This window comes from Oncorhynchus masou, chromosome 5 (genome assembly GCF_036934945.1).
Source record: "Oncorhynchus masou masou isolate Uvic2021 chromosome 5, UVic_Omas_1.1, whole genome shotgun sequence".
Classification (NCBI taxonomy): Eukaryota; Metazoa; Chordata; class Actinopteri; order Salmoniformes; family Salmonidae; genus Oncorhynchus; species Oncorhynchus masou.
The window spans coordinates 36,710,380-36,726,823 of NC_088216.1; the positions used below are offsets into that span (position 1 = coordinate 36,710,380).

Here is a 16,444-nt window from a genome sequence, read left to right on the forward strand (position 1 = left end):
CGGTAAACTTTTAAGAGCCCACTTGTGGTACGGTTTTTGCAAACAAAAGGAAAGTTAAATGTTAAAATGTGTAGAAAGTGTATGAACCACATCAATACAAGAAATGTGTGGCATAGGTGCATTGCAGAACATGGTCACAGGTTATAACATGGTTTATTCGGTACACCAGTGTTTATTCAATATTTACACAACAAAGTGTAGAGAACCCATGATGTGACAGATTCCCAACAGCACAAGGTTGCAGGACTTGAGTCCCATCAAAGAACAGGTTAACCATTAGACAACAACCTGGACACGTTTCTTTCGATAATTTATTTTGTACAATAAAACAGTATAGAGGTTGTGTTTACATCCTTTCCCGTTGGCAGAAAATAACTAATTGAGAGGTCACCCAGAAAGTGAACCATATCATAAATGCACATTTCTTTTTTTAAAGGACAATCGCAAATCAGAGGGGTCAGAATTTTAGCCGAGAAGCAACATGGGCAGTCAGAATGCAGCTGTCTAGGTCTTTACTTTGGGGGTCTGTAAGCGATCTTCCTGCTCTTCAGCACCGACCACCTGTGCCTCTTCATGTAATAGACCAGGGGGATCAAGATGGCAGAGCCCATGAGCAGCTGGGGGAAGAAATTGTTTGAGTAAGATGGGGTCAATGTCAACTGTGATGAGAGTAATGTAGAAAGGGAGCAATTTGGAAGCAAGGGCCAAAAAGACAAATCCAAAACAGGGGATTTGACTTAGTGACTCCTTTCAAACATCTTATTTTATGTTTATAAACATGACAAGTAGTGGTTCCAGACATATGAAATTGAATGTAATGAATACAATTTAAAAAGACTTGAGCGATCCAAGCAATGCCCCACATAGACCTACCAATTTTTAAGACTACAAAGGTATTGTGTCAAACAATGGAATGTCCTAAATCAGGGATGTATTCACTAGAAACCAACCAAATAAAATCTCAAATAGAGGGACTACCTGCATTTGCACCCCCCCCCCCCAATTATTATTATTATTTTTTTTCATTGTTAAACATATTCTATTGAAAAACAGTTTGCACTATTGAATACACCCTAGGTTGCAAATACATTTCTGATTACAACCATTTCTATTACGGAAGTGGTTGGCGCCTCCCCTGCCAGCTTACCTTCAGGCCCATGCGTTTACGCTGGTCGTGCTCAGGCTCGGCCGCCCACCGGAGGAAGGTGCACACGTCCTTGGCCACCTGGCTCATGGTGGCTGGGGTTCCTGTCAACAAATGAAAATGGAAGGTTTTACTTCCAATGACTGTGACATGTGATCGTCTTCTCTACTTTAGTTGAACGCAGTGACTAAGTTGCTGTGGATAAGAGCATCTGATTAACTTCTTGAGTGTAGGGGGCAGGATTTTAGTTTATGTCTAAAAAAAAAAAACTTACCCATTTGAAACTGCCTATTTCTGAGGCCCAGAAACTAGAATATGCATATAATTGTCAGATTAGGATAGAAAACACTAAAGTTTCCAAAACGGTCAAAATATTGTCGGTGAGTATAACAGAACTGATATTGCAGGCGAAAACCTGAGGAAAATCAAACCAGGAAGTGCTGTTTTTCCTGAAAGCTCTCTGTTCCATTGGATGCCTTGCCTCCATCATTTAAAAGGATATCAACCAGATTCCTTTTCCTATGGCTTCAAGGTGTCAATAGTCTTTAGACATAGTTTCAGGCTTTTATTTTGAAAAATGAGCGAGAAAGATAACATTGCGTTAGTGGATAGCTGGGTGTTTGCAGAGTTTTGCATGCGCAACAGAGTGGGGCAGCCATCGTCTCTCCTATTGAAAAAGCGACAGTCCCAGTTGATATATTATCGATTATATATTTTAAAAACAACCTGAGGATTGATTATAAAAAACGTTTGACATTTTTCTGTGGACATTACAGATACTATTTGGAATTTTCGTTTGCGATGTCGTGACCGCTCGAGCCTGTGGATTTCTGAACATAACATAAAAATAATATTTATGGAACAAAAGGAACATTTATTGTGTAACTGGGAGTCTCTTGAGTGCAAACATCCGAAGATCAAATGTAAGCGATTTAATCTATTGATTTTCTGACCAATCTACTTGGCTGCTAGTGTTTGTAATATTTTGTCTACTGAGATAGATGTTCTTACATAAATGCTTGTTATGCTTTCGCCGAAAATCTGTATTGAAATCTGACACGCCAGGTGGATTAACAACAAGCTAAGCTGTGTTTTGCTATATTGCACTTGTGATTTCATGAAAACTAAATATTTTTAGTAATTGAATTTGGCGCGCTGCAATTCAGCAGGTGTTGATGAAAATGATCCCGCTAAGGGGATGGGTGCGCCAAGAAGTTAATGACAAAAATGCAAGATGTGGAATACACTGAACAAAAATATAAATGCAACATATGTTTCATGAGCCGAAATAAAAGATCTCAGAATTGTTCCATACGCACTAGAGGTCGACCGATTAATCGGAATGGCCGATTAATTAGGGCCGATTTCAAGTTTCCATAACAATCGGTAATCTGCATTTTTGGACACGGATTATGGCCGATTACATTGCACTCTACGAGGAGACTGCGTGGCAGGCTGACTAACTGTTATGCGAGTGCAGCAAGAAACCAAGGTAAGGTGCTAGCTAGCATTAAATGTATCTTAACAATCACTAGTTAACTAGTAATATCATCAACCATGTGTAGTTTATCTAGCTTGTCCTGCGTTGCATATTATCGATGCGGTGCCTGTTAAATTATCATTGAATCACAGCCTACTTCGCCAAACGGGTGATTTAACAAGCGCATTTGCGAAAAAAGCAGTTGTTGCACCAATGTGTACCTAACCATAAACATCAACGCCATTCTTAAAATCAATACACAAGTAAATATATTTTAAACCTGCATATTTAGTTAATATTGCCTGCTAACATGAATTTATTTTAACTAGGGAAATTGTGTCACTTTTCTTGTGTTCTGTGCAACAGAGTCAGGGTATATGCAGCAGTTTGGGCCGCCTGGCTCGTTGCGAACTGTGTGAAGACCATTTCTTCCTAATAAAGACAGCCAACTTCGCCAAATGGGGGACGATTTAACAAAAGTGCATTTGCGAATAAAGCAAAATCGTTGCACGAATGTACCTAACCATAAACATCAATGTCTTTCTTAAAATCAAAACACAGAAGTATATTTTTAAACCTGCATATTTAGTTCAAAGAAATTCACGTTAGCAGGCAATAATATCAACTAGGGAAATTGTGTCACTTCTCTTGCGTTCATTGCACGCAGAGTCAGGGTATATGCAACAGTTGGGCCGCCTGGCTCGTTGCAAACTAATATTCCAGAATTTTACATAATTATGACATAACATTGAAGGTTGTGCAATGTAGAAGTAATATTTAGACTTATGGATGCCACCCGTGAGATAAAATACGGAACGGTTCCGTATTTCACTGAAAGAATAAACTTTTTGTTTTCGAAATGATACTTTTTGGATTTGACCATTTGACCTAAGGCTCGTATTTCTGTGTGTTATTATATTATAATTAAGTCTATGATTTGATAGAGCAGTCTGACTGAGCGGTGGTAGGCAGCAGCAGGCTCATAAGCATTCATTCAAACAGCACTTTCCTGCGTTTGCCAGCAGCTCTTCACAATGCTTCAAGCATTGTGTTGTTTTTGACTTCAAGCCTATCAACTCCCGAGATTAGGCTGGCAATACTAAAGTACCTATTAGAACATCCAATAGTCAAAGGAAATGAAATACAAATGGTATAGAGAAATAGTTCTATAATAACTACAACTTAAAACTTCTTACTTGGGAATATTGAAGACTCATGTTAAAAGGAACCACCAGCTTTCATATGTTCTCATGTTCTGAACAAAAAACTTAAATGTTAGCTTCTTTACATGGCACACTTAATTTCTTCTCCAACACTTTGTTTTTGCATTATTTAAACCAAATGGAAGATGTTTCATTATTGATGTATTATATTAAGTTAAAATAAGTGTTCATTGGTCATTCAGTATTGTTGTAATTATTACAAATAAATCGGAATCAGTGTTGACAAATCATAATCAGTTGATCTCTAATGCGCACAAAAATTTATCAAATTCGTTGCACAAATTTGTTTACATCCCAGTTAGCGAGCATTTCTCCTTTGCCAATCCATCCACCTGACAGATGTGGCATATTATGAAGCTGATTAAACGGCATGATCATTGCACCTTGTGCTGGGGATAATAAAAGGCCACTAAAAATGTGCAGGTTTGTCACAACACAATTGGCATGCTGACTGATGGAATGTCTACCAGAGCTGTTGCCAGAGAATGTAATGTTAATTTCTCTACCATATGCTGCCTCCAACTTCGTTTTAGAGAATTTGGTAGTACGTCCAACTGGCTTCACAACCGCAGACCACATGTATGGCGTTGTGTGGGCGAGTGGTTTGCTGATGTCAAAGTTGTGAACAGTGGCCCAAGGCGGTGGGGTTATAGTAGCGGCAGGCATAAGCTACGGACAATGAACACAATTGCATTTTATTGATGGCATTTTGAATGCACAGAGATATCGTGACAAGATCCTGAGGCCCATTGTCGTGCCATTCATCCACCTCATTTTTCAGCATGATAATGCACGGTCCCATGTCGCAAGGACTTGTGCACAATTCCTGGAAGCTAAAATGTCCCAGTCCTTCAATGGCCTGCATAATCACCAGTCACCAAATCAAATCAAATTTTATTTGTCACATACACATGGTTAGCAGATGTTAATGCGAGTGTAGCGAAATGCTTGTAGGAACGCAAAGCGAGGCGGCCATCTCTGTCGGCGCCGGAAGTTTTATCAATTGACCATGTTTGGGATACTCTGGATCAATATGTACGACAGCGTGTTCCAGTTCCCACCAATATCCAGAAACTTCGCACAGCCATTGAAGAGTGGGACAACATTCCACAGGCCACAATCAACAGCCTGATAAACTCTATGCGAATAAGATGTCGTGCTGCATGAGGCAAATGGTGGACAACCCAGATACTGAACCATGCTTATTTTTTTAAAGCCATCTTTTACCAATAGATGGATATCTGTATTTCCAGTCATTTGAAATCCATAGATTAGGGCCTAATTAATTAATTAAAATGAACTGATTTCCTTATATGAAGTGTAAATCAGTAAAATCTTTGAATTGCGTTTATTTTTGTTCAGTAAATATCCAATATCAAATCATTTTATTTAACCAGGCAAGTAAGTTCAGAACAAATTCTTATTTACAATGTCGGCCTACCCCAGCCTAACCTGGACGACACGATTGTGATACAGCCTGGAATCGAACTAGTGCCTTAGACCGCTGCGCCACTCGGGAGCCCTTAGTATATTAATCTATAACCAGAACCTAGACATTCAGTCTGGCATGTCAAGGGTCAAAATGGAGTCTTGCGAGCGATGCAAAAAAAGAGGAAAAAATAAGCACTTTCTGAATCGATTTATCATTATATTATCTCAAGTTAGTGATCCCTAGCAGAGGGAATCCTACTGACCGTCCTCAAACTCCAGGACCTCATTGTAGATGGGGGGAGCCATGCCGATGGCCTGGCCAGGGAAGTAGGGGTTGTAGTAGAGGCCCTCTCTCACCTCCACTCCAGCAGGGGGCTCACAGTAGCCTGTCAGCAGGGAGAACACATAGTCTTCACCTCCATGTCTGGAACAATGGAGAAAAACAACTTAGGACATAGCACTTGCAAGCTAAGGTACAATATCATGGTAGCAGTGGAGTGTCTTGTTGTGGATTTACAAAAGTATTATCCTGCTTTATAGACACTTAAAAAGATTTTTGGTGAAGTAAAGGTTACAATATATTCTACCTTGAATCTAACGTTTCGTTTACTGTCGATATTCCCAAATCACCAGATACTCTGGAGCATGGGTCTCCAACAGGTCAATCGTAAGCTACCGGTAACCCGCAGCCCACCTATGAGTAGCTCGCCAAACAATTCTGAAAATACATACATTTTCCACCGCAAACTGTCAAACAAATCGTACAAGTATCAGACACCGCAAGCTCCCATCTAATCAGTACCATTGACATTATCCCAACACTGGTTAGCCACTATTGGCATATCTGCCAATTAATTTCCAGCAATATTGCCCGCCTGTGTGGCGAGTACATTTGTCTATCACTCCGTGTGTAGCCAGTTGATGTGATACCCATCGTGTAGGTTGACAGATACTTTCCCAAAAACCTTATCAATTCAAATGTTAACTGCGACGTAGGCTTACCAGGCAGAAGTATATCATTTGTATCTATTATTTGTTATTTATAAAGTTTGCCATGAAATGAGCAGCAGCAGTGCGGAACCATCACTAGACCGCCACATTCCTCATGCGCTAGATGCACAACTTAAGGGGAATTAGTCAAATCATCTTTTTTTATTCTGATGTGATTTAAGCATTGGCATGTACTCAGAACATCCAATGTTGTTTCTCTATGAACAATTGTAATGAGTGAAAAACAGAACATATTCTGATTATTATTTTTACCAGGTATATTGACAGAAAAGTGTCAAAGAGAAAGTAGTGCACTAAGGACCCAGGGAAGGAGAGAAGAACATGCCTATTAGAAAGCTACCCAAAAAAATGAGTAGCTCAGGTTACATTTTTTTGTTGTTGCTCTCCTGCTAGAAAAGGTTGGAGAACGTTGCCCTGGAGTGAGCAACAGGGTACCTCGCATTGACAATGTAGCTGAGATCTGGGGGCAAGGCTCCCCCGTTTTCCACACGTGCAGCTTCTGGGTTTGGGTATGGCTTGGGGAAGTAGTCTGAGAGCTTTCCTGGACGGGTGAACATCTCTCCTGACTCATCAGGGCCATCCACCACCTCAATCTGAGCAGAGAACAGACAGTGGTCAGTGACATGGAGAAGGACCAAGATGTCCCTAGAAACTGATAGGTCAGCTTTTAATTTTTCACTCATAATGGTTAAAGTTAGGATTTGGAAAAGCTGATCCTAGAACTGTGCCCAAGGACACGTTCAAGCCAGTGACTGACAGTCATCTGTAAGGCCATGACCTTGTTTAATCTAATGGCCAAGGACAAACCCTTACCTCCTCAGCCAAAACCTTCACTTCGGCCTCTGTGTGAGACACTCCGACCAAGTTACGGAAGGCCAGGTACTCCATGCTGTGACACGCTGAACACACTTGCTTGTACACCTGATATCCACGGCGAATGCTGCAATATAAAGAATAACAGACATTACACCTAGTCCTCCTTTTCAGGTAAATATGATCTAGCAAGTAATAAGATTCCTTAAGAAAAATTATATTTCCTTAAAATTCTAAATGTCTCAAATCAAATTTCCTATTGCTAGCACTGGAAAAAGCCTTGGTGATATCATATGATGTAACATGCAATTACCCAAGATATGTATTGCCTCCTTGTATGTATGGCCTTCAATTACACAAGTAATTGTATGGCCTTCATGGTTAGGAGTTAGCTAGTACCTGGCGTGGTCGAGGGCTGACAGCATGCCGCTGTGGGTCCAGGGGTAGTTGGGGGGATGAAGCTCCAGGTCTGAAGCCTTAACCGACTGCTGCAGCATCAGAGCCAGTCCGGCCCCTCCAGTTGTCAACACACCCAATGTTGTCAGAGCCACCTTCTTTGACCTGGGTAGACTGGCAAACGACATGTTGGCCTGTTGAGGAAGAGAGTTGACATAGAATGAATGTAGCTAGCTACTGACATTTGTCGTCCATTGGCTCATTTGAGGTATTCGTCGCCGTCATTTTTGCCTGAACTAAAAGAACCGTAATATTGTGGTCAATCTTTGTTGGTTCATGAGATCACTGAATATGCATCCCATGTCAAGGCAAAGACATACAAATAAGCACTTATGAAACTGCCCTTCTATCCTGGGTTTCACAACAGATAGCAAAGGAGTCAGCCTTCTAGCATCACAAGAGGACTCGGGTAGGCAAACTGCAACATAGATAGCAGAGCTAGTGATTAATGAAGTTGCATGAAGTCGGTAGGATATCAATTTGCTATACTGGCTGGCAATGAATACCTTTTACAGGGATAATGATAACCACACACGAATCACAGAGAAACAAGCTCAAGTAGTTAGGAGGACGTTTCCCAGTTTGCAGCCTCAAAATACTGACTAACATTAGCAAGTTTCTAATCGATTGTTTTCAAACTGGCTATCGAGCCACCGAACAACGTTAGCTATGTAAAATTCAAACTACCTCTGCTCTGGCTCAGTTACCATCTCAATGCTGGCTACTTGGGTCTTCCTTTCTAGCTTGCTAGGTAACCAATAGTGTAGGGATGTGACAATTCACAGCGGTCCCTGATTCAAATGTATTAGATACAAGTGCATCAGTCAGCAGACCCCAAACCGATCCAAACGTAGCATGCATGTCAGGAAAATCAATTCAAAACGTTACAAATCGCCAGTTTACAAAAAACAGTTTGCTCATATTATAATCTTTCTACCTTACGAAAATACCTAATATTTTGTGACAACCGATGCTTTCTCTCCTTCAGTGTCGAACTGCATGTAACTGTGTTGAATAATTGATCGAAGTCATTTTGGATGCCGATCAACCACAGGCAACATCAGTATCCTGGTCAAACTGTAGACGGCCTGTTCCTGATCTTGTACATCTACGTGGCACCTTCAGCATTCAAACCCTAAAAAGGCTTGTGTGATATAAAGCTTTAGTTGAGTAAACCCAAGTACTGTTGACTAACCCCATTTCGTACAAATTTGCGCAACCGCTGCATTCAAACGAGGCTGCAATAAAAACAAATGGGACTGTAGCGACTGCGTTAGCATCAAAATCTGCGGTGTGAACTACGTTTATATTCAAGCGTTGATTGACATGGTAATGGCCCGATAATATTGGAGAAAAGTTGGGGGAAAAACGGACCTGTCGGCAGACTTGTCTTAGCAGATGTACAATCATTGCAAATTGAATTATGGGGCGTTTCAAGCCCCGAAGTGTGCATACTTGTACACTCGCAAACTCAATCTAAAACGAGGGGTGAGGGGCTTAAGTTGCGAACTTCTCTTGTTTGGCTAATCGTTTGGACCGACGTCCAAGATGGTGATTCCCCCAAGGGCATAAGGCGAGGGTGACTTTTGAGTTTGAAACGCAGCACTAGTCAATTGTACTGAATGCATTCATTTTTTGAGTCACCACTGCAAGCCATCATGACTCTCAAAAGCTGCCGTGTACTTCTTAAAATCAAATCTAATATTCTTGGCCACATACACATGGTTAGCATATGTTATTGCCAGTGTAGTGAAATGCTTGTGCTTCTAGTTCCGACAATGCAATAATATCTAACAATTCCACAACTACCTAATACACACATCTAAGTAAAGGAATAGAATAAATACATAAATATATGGATGAGCAATGCCAGAGCAGCATAGCCAAGCTGCAATAGATGGTATAAAAAAACAGTATATACATATGAGATGAGTAATGAAAGATATGTAAACATTAAAGTGACTAGTGATCCATTTCTTAAAGTGGCCAATGATTTCAAGTCTGTATGTAGGCAGCAGCCTCTGTGTGTTAGTGATGGCTGTTTAACAGTTGGATGGCCTTGAGATTGAAAAACAGCTTCCGTCTCTCGGTCCAAGCTTTGATGCACCTGTACTGACCTCGCCTTCTGGATGGTAGCGGGGTGAACAGGCAGTGGCTTGGGTGGTTGTTGTCCTTTATGATCTTTTTGGCCTTCCTGTGACATTGGGTGCTGTAGGTGTCCTGGAGGGCAGGTAGTTTGCCCTCTGTGATGCGTTGTGCAGACCACACCACCCTCTGGAGAGCCTTGCGGTTGTGGGCAGTACAGTTGCCATACCAGGTGGTGATACAGCCTGACATGGTGCTCTCAATTGTGCATCTGCAAAAGTTGGAGAGTTTTAGGCGACAAATTGAAGTGGGTCTAGGCTGACAGGTACGGTGGAGGTGATATGATCCTTGACTAGTCTCTCAAAGCACTTCATGATGACAGAAGTGAGCACTATGGGGCGATAGTCATTCAGCTCAGTTACCTTTGCCTCCTTGGGTACAGGAACAATGGTGGCCATCTTGAAGCATGTGGGGACAGCAGACTGGGATAGGGAGCGATTGAATATGTCCATAAACACACCAGCCAGCTGGTCTGCGCATGCTCCGAGGAGGCGGCTAGGGATGACGTCTGGGCCAGCAGCCTTGCGAGGGTTAACATGTTTAAATGTCTTACGTCGGCTACAGTGCAGGAGAGCCCACAGTCCTTGGTAGCGGGCCACGTCGGTGGCACTATCCTCAAAGCGGGCAAAGAATGTGTTTAGTTTGTCTGGTAGCAAGACGTTGTCCGTGACGTGGCTGATTTTTTTTTTGTAGTCTGTGATTGTCTCTAGACCCTGCCACATACGTCTCGTGTCTGAGCCGTTGAATTGCGACTCCAATCTCTCTGTACTGACATTTCGCTTGTTTGCCTTGGGAGGGAATAACTATACTGTTTGTATTTGGCCATAATCCCAGTCACCATGTCATGGTTAAATGCGGTGGGTCGCACTTTCAGTTTGGCACGAATGCTGCCATATATCCATGGTTTCTGGTTAGGGTAGGTTTTAATAGTCACAGTGGGTACAACATCTCCCATGCACTTCCTTATTTATTTATTTCGCCTTTATTTAACCAGGTAGGCAAGTTGAGAACAAGTTCTCATTTACAATTGCGACCTGGCCAAGATAAAGCAAAGCAGTTCGACACATACAACGACACAGAGTTACACATGGAGTAATACAAACATACAGTCAATAATACAGTATAAACAAGTCTATATACGATGTGAGCAAATGAGGTGAGATAAGGGGAGGTAAAGGCAAAAAAAGGCCATGGTGGCAAAGTAAATACAATATAGCAAGTAAAACACTGGAATGGTAGATTTGCAATGGAGGAATGTGCAAAGTAGAAATAAAAATAATGGGGGGTGCAAAGGAGCAAAATAAATAAATAAATAAAATACAGTAGGGAAAGAGGTAGTTGTTTGGGCTAAAATATAGGTGGGCTATGTACAGGTGCAGTAATCTGTGAGCTGCTCTGACAGTTGGTGCTTAAAGCTAGTGAGGGAGATGTGTTTCCAGTTTCAGTGCTTTTTGTAGTTTGTTCCAGTCATTGGCAGCAGAGAAGTGGACGGAGAGGCGGCCAAAGAAAGAATTGTTTTTGGGGGTGACTAGAGAGATATACCTGCCGGAGCGTGTGCTTCAAGTGGGAGATGCTATGGTGACCAGCGAGCTGAGATAAGGGGGGACTTTACCTAGCAGGGTCTTGTAGATGACATGGAGCCAGTGGGTTTGGAGACGAGTATGAAGCGAGGGCCAGCCAACGAGAGCGTACAGGTCGCAATGGTGGGTAGTATATGGGGCTTTGGTGACAAAACGGATTGCACTGTGATAGACTGCATCCAATTTGTTGAGTAGGGTTTTGGAGGCTATTTTGTAAATGACATCGCCAAAGTCGAGTATTGGTAGGATGGTCAGTTATAAACTCACGCACCGAATCAACGTATATGTCGATGTTATTCTCTGAGGCTACCCGGAATGTCCCAGTCCGCGAGATCAAAACAATCTTGGGAGCGTGGATTCCAATTAGTCAGACCAGCATTGAATAGTTCTTAACATGGGTACATCCTGTTTGAACTTCTGACTATAGGAAGGGAGGAGCAAAATGGAGTCGTGGTCAGTTTTGCCAAAAGGAGGGAGGGCCTTGTATGCATTGCAGAAGTTAAAGTAGCAGTGATCCAGAGTTGCCACCACGAGTACTACAGTCATTATGCTGACAGAATTTAAGTAGCCTTGTTCTCAAATTTGCTTTGTTAAAATCCCCAGCTACAATAAATGCAGTCTCAGGATATATGGTTTCCAGTTTTCATAAAATCCAGTGAAGTTCCTTGAGGGCCGTCGTGGTATCGGCTTGAGGGGGATACCGACAATAATCAAGGACAATTCCATTGGGAGATAATACGGTCTGCACTTGATTTTGAGGAATTCTAGGTCAAGTGAACAAAAGGACTATAGTGCCTGTATGTTGTTACAATTACACCATGAGTCGTTAATCATGAAACATACACCCCCGCCCTTCTTCTTCCCGGAGAGATGTTTATTACTTTCGGCGCGACGTATAAAGTATCCAGGTGGCTGTATCGACACTGACAGCATATCCCGAGAGAGCCATGTTTCCATGGAAAAGATTGTTACAATCCCTGATGTCTCTCTGGAAAGCAATCCGTGCCCTAATTTCATCTACCTTGTTATCTAGTCTGGACATTAGCGAGTAATATACTCTGAAGCAGTGGGTGGTGTGTGCACCTCCAAATTCTGACCAGAAGACCGGAGATACTTTTAGCTCCGCTCTAAAAACCAGATTCATACATTATATAAACTCTTTATAGTGTTTTATTTACATTTTAGCGGTAAAAAGTTAGATCAGGTGAAAAAAGCAGTTTGCACACAAGGCTTATCTCCCCCTTTCCTTTTCACGCAGTAGGTGTCGCTTCCCCACCCGCCATTTTTAAAAAGACCCGACAGAGCTCGACAGAGACGGCAACATGGTCTTGTCATTGATCTTGCTGGAAAGGGAAGAAATTCAGCTTTACAATGGTATTCATATTAGTTAACCTGAAAGTATTATGTTTTTTGGGTGCTAAATAAGGTAAATTGTATATTACAGCGCAATGTACAAAAGAGCGTAAGCTAACTATAATTTGCTATGTTATTTTCATCTATGCCCTGTTAAATTGTGTTTTACCGGAATAAAAGTAAGCTAGTGCTACCGGAGACAAATCGGGATATGCATGCAGCACGGAGCATACAATAGATTTTATTTTGATTGTTCAGGTTCACCATCAGTAATAGTTTTGGTAGTTTTGCTTTAAACAATCAGTGTATTTCATAATCAACAACTTTAGCATTTTAGCAATTTTTAAACTACTTAGCTTGTTAGCTAACACTTCAAGTTAATCCTTAACCTAACTCCTAAACTTAACCCCGAGCCCAGCTAACGTTAGCCACCTAGCTAGAATTCATAGTAATTTTAATTTGTAACATATCATATGAAATGGGTGATGGACACAAATAAATTCATACCCGTGCTTGACCTGGACTGAAATAGTAATGTTTATAGTTAGGTGCAGGACCTCCACAATGCGTTTGAGCTAATATTCAATAAGAGGAACAGGAGATCAAGCAGTAGAACGTGTGGTGCCGGTGTTGTGCCGAAACCCAATTCTTCATTGCTGCGACATGCTTGCTAGTTGAGATTTCTGATCACGTTCGGCTGCATTTCATTTTATGTCGGTTTGATCGCAGGGAGGCACTAGTAATGTCTGCAGTTTTCGGTTTGGCTATTTGTTCATGTGTATTTATCCATAAATAAATCCCCCCTTAAATCAAATGAAACGCAGCCTAACGTGATCAGAAATCTCAACTAGTAAGCAAGTCGCAGCAATGAAGAATTGAGTGCGTGCGCGTTCATGCGAAGGGGGTGGGGGTTCTGGCAGGGGGGAACTTTTCAGCACAACACCAGTAAGTAAACTCACCACATTCCGTACAAATGTGCGCAACCGCGACATTCAAACGAGGCTGCAAAGAAAACTAATGGGACTGTAGCGACTGTGTTGACTCGAAATCTGGGGTGTGAACTACGTTTCTATTCAAACGTTGATCGACATGGTAATGGCTCTATAGTGTTGGAGAAAAGTTGAAAGTCAACCCACCGTTACGTGTCATGCTGTAACATACAGCACGCATAAAGCAACTATTTGTCTTACAATCTCTCTCCACCAGGTGTAGCACTTCTCTCTACCAATTGAAAACAAGAAATGGACAGGGGTAAGGGGGATACCTAGTCATTTTTTGCGTAATCACTGCAAGCAATCAATCATGACTCTCAAAAGCCACTGTTAACTTCTGAAGATCACTTTAGCACTGCTCTAAAAACCCGATTCAAATTCGACACAAACCTTCAAATAGGTATGTAATAACACATTATATAAACTCCTTATAGTGTTTTATTTACGTTTTAGAGGCGATAAGTTGGACAGATCGAGTTTAAAAAAAGCAGTTTCCACACACGAAATCTCTCCTCACTATCACGCATTAGTTTCGCTTCCCGACCTGCGATTTTTCAAAACACCCGACGGAGCTCACTGCCTTCTTGAATCATACAGAAACGGGCAGCATGGAGGTCTGGTCATTGATTTTGTTAGAGAAATGGTGCTTTACAGTGGTAATGTAATGAAACAACAGGGAGCAGTTCTCGAACCCTCGACCTTCTAGCCGGAGGTCCGGCGCGCTATTGAAGTATTACGTTTTTGGGGCGGAAGAATAAGGTACATTGTACGGACCAAGGCGATGTACAAGAGCGAGTTAGTTTACGTAACTCAGCTCAGGTGAACTCCCGTCCAAGTCAAGTACTGATACACACCATACTAAATGGATGTCTCGGATTTATGTACAGAGTATTACGAAATGCTAGGAGACCAGGTTGGTGATACCGGCATCGGCACACTGCTTTGATTTTAAAGTCAACTGCTTTTCAATTTCAATGCATGTTCCGGTATCAAACGTAACATCACTATTATCAACCATCCATCACGTCAAATGTAGCAACGTTACTTCGCACACTGAGTTGCACTTCAACATGCAGCTATCTACCTCACACTAGGCAACGTAATCATTGCTCGAGTGACCTTGTCTGTGTTAGCTAGCGACCCGGCTAGCTGTCAGGGTGGCTTTGGAAGTATTTTTTTTAGACACGAACAAACTCCAAAACAACATAAACATGTCATCATACCCGAGGAGCCGTAATCATTTTTGGCGTGCATAGGAAGGCTCGTCCAGTCCCCGATAGCACGACCACTCGTAGTGCCGCCATCTTCTTGTCTTCTGATACCTCGAAATACAGCTGAACGCTGCTAGATCCATGGCCCCTCCCCTTCCCTACAGAAAATTACACAAGACGTGTTTATACAACATTGCCACGTGTTTATACAAGTGTTTGACAGCCGATTTTGTGTCATATTTATCGACAATGTCTACATAATCATGTTTTATTGTTCGAACGAATGAAATATAGCGAATATCAGACGTTATTTGGAGTTTATTCATAAAATTTTGGAAGGCCATAATAAAAACTGTGACACCTATTGGTCGGGGGACTTTAAGATGACAAAACTATGTTTTTAACTGTTGAATTCTTCTTGAAATTATTGAATACTCTTATTTGGTCATACAGCCAGAAGTTGCAAGAGATGGCAGCATTGGGTTGTAAAGCTTGTAGATAGCAGTGTAGTTTGTTTGTGCAGCAGCTGTCCTCCAATAACCCTCTGCCCTGGAGAGTGCAGGGCCGACTTTCCCCTCCCCAAAAAATCTAACATGCAGCCCATGACTGTCATATTTGTAAATAAAACACTGGTATAATCATATGAAATTATTTGTTGTTGCATGTTTCAAGCAGGATGTAGGTGACATATTGGGTAGACCTGAATGGTGAGATAGACCAGTAGATGGAGTTAAAGCCCCATAAAACAAGCTGTCTGGTAAAATTTTGTCAACAGTGTGCAAAATGGCAATGATTTGTCATTCTGCTTTACAAGAGCTGTAATCTCCTTCCAGCAGTAGCGGTGTGTTGGTAAAAACACTGGGAAAGCCAAGCCCCCCCCCCCATATTACAACCTACACTGTGTGTGTTGTCATAATTGCGTTGTTTGCTGTTAATTCATATGCCTTGTGACTGTGATCTAAAGGCAGAGACAATAAGAAGACCGTGGCAGAATAAATTCAACCACACCTTTGTTTTATCACAAAACCAGATAGCAACCTCTGTCCGGTGATGTCCTTGACGCATATTGCATAGAGCAAACAGTTACAGTGACTTGCGAAAGTATTCGGCCCCCTTGAACTTTGCAACCTTTTGCCACATTTCAGGCTTCAAACATAAAGATATAAAACTGTATTTTTTTGTGAAGTGGGACACAATCATGAAGTGGAACGACATTTATTGGATATTTCAAACTTTTTTAACAAATCAAAAACTGAAAAATTGGGCGTGCAAAATTATTCAGCCCCCTTAAGTTGATACTTTGTAGCGCCACCTTTTGCTGCGATTACAGCTATAAGTCGCTTGGGGTATGTCTCTATCACTTTTGTACATCGAGAGACCTAATTTTTTTCCCATTCCTCCTTGCAAAACAGCTCGAGCTCAGTGAGGTTGGATGGAGTGCATTTGTGAACAGCAGTTTTCAGTTCTTTCCACAGATTCTCGATTGGATTCAGGTCTGGACTTTGACTTGGCCATTCTAAAACCTGGATATGTTTATTTTTGAACCATTCCATTGTAGATTTTGCTTTATGTTTTGGATCATTGACTTGTTGGAAGACAAATCTC

At 41.6% G+C, this 16,444-nt stretch overlaps 1 protein-coding gene across 1 annotated transcript; it reads right to left on the reverse strand.

Annotated features, from left to right (window-relative positions):
* Positions 1-293: 293 nt before the first annotated feature.
* LOC135539540 (cytochrome c1, heme protein, mitochondrial) lies at positions 294-14,973 on the reverse strand. The gene is made up of 7 exons (XM_064965471.1): positions 14,852-14,973; positions 7,502-7,692; positions 7,103-7,229; positions 6,725-6,882; positions 5,542-5,702; positions 1,148-1,248; positions 294-617 (listed from the first exon to the last, which is right to left on the reverse strand). Exons 1-7 carry the CDS (start codon positions 14,930-14,932, stop codon positions 513-515), a joined length of 924 nt encoding a protein of 307 aa, XP_064821543.1. The 5' UTR covers positions 14,933-14,973; the 3' UTR covers positions 294-512.
* Positions 14,974-16,444: the final 1,471 nt, after the last annotated feature.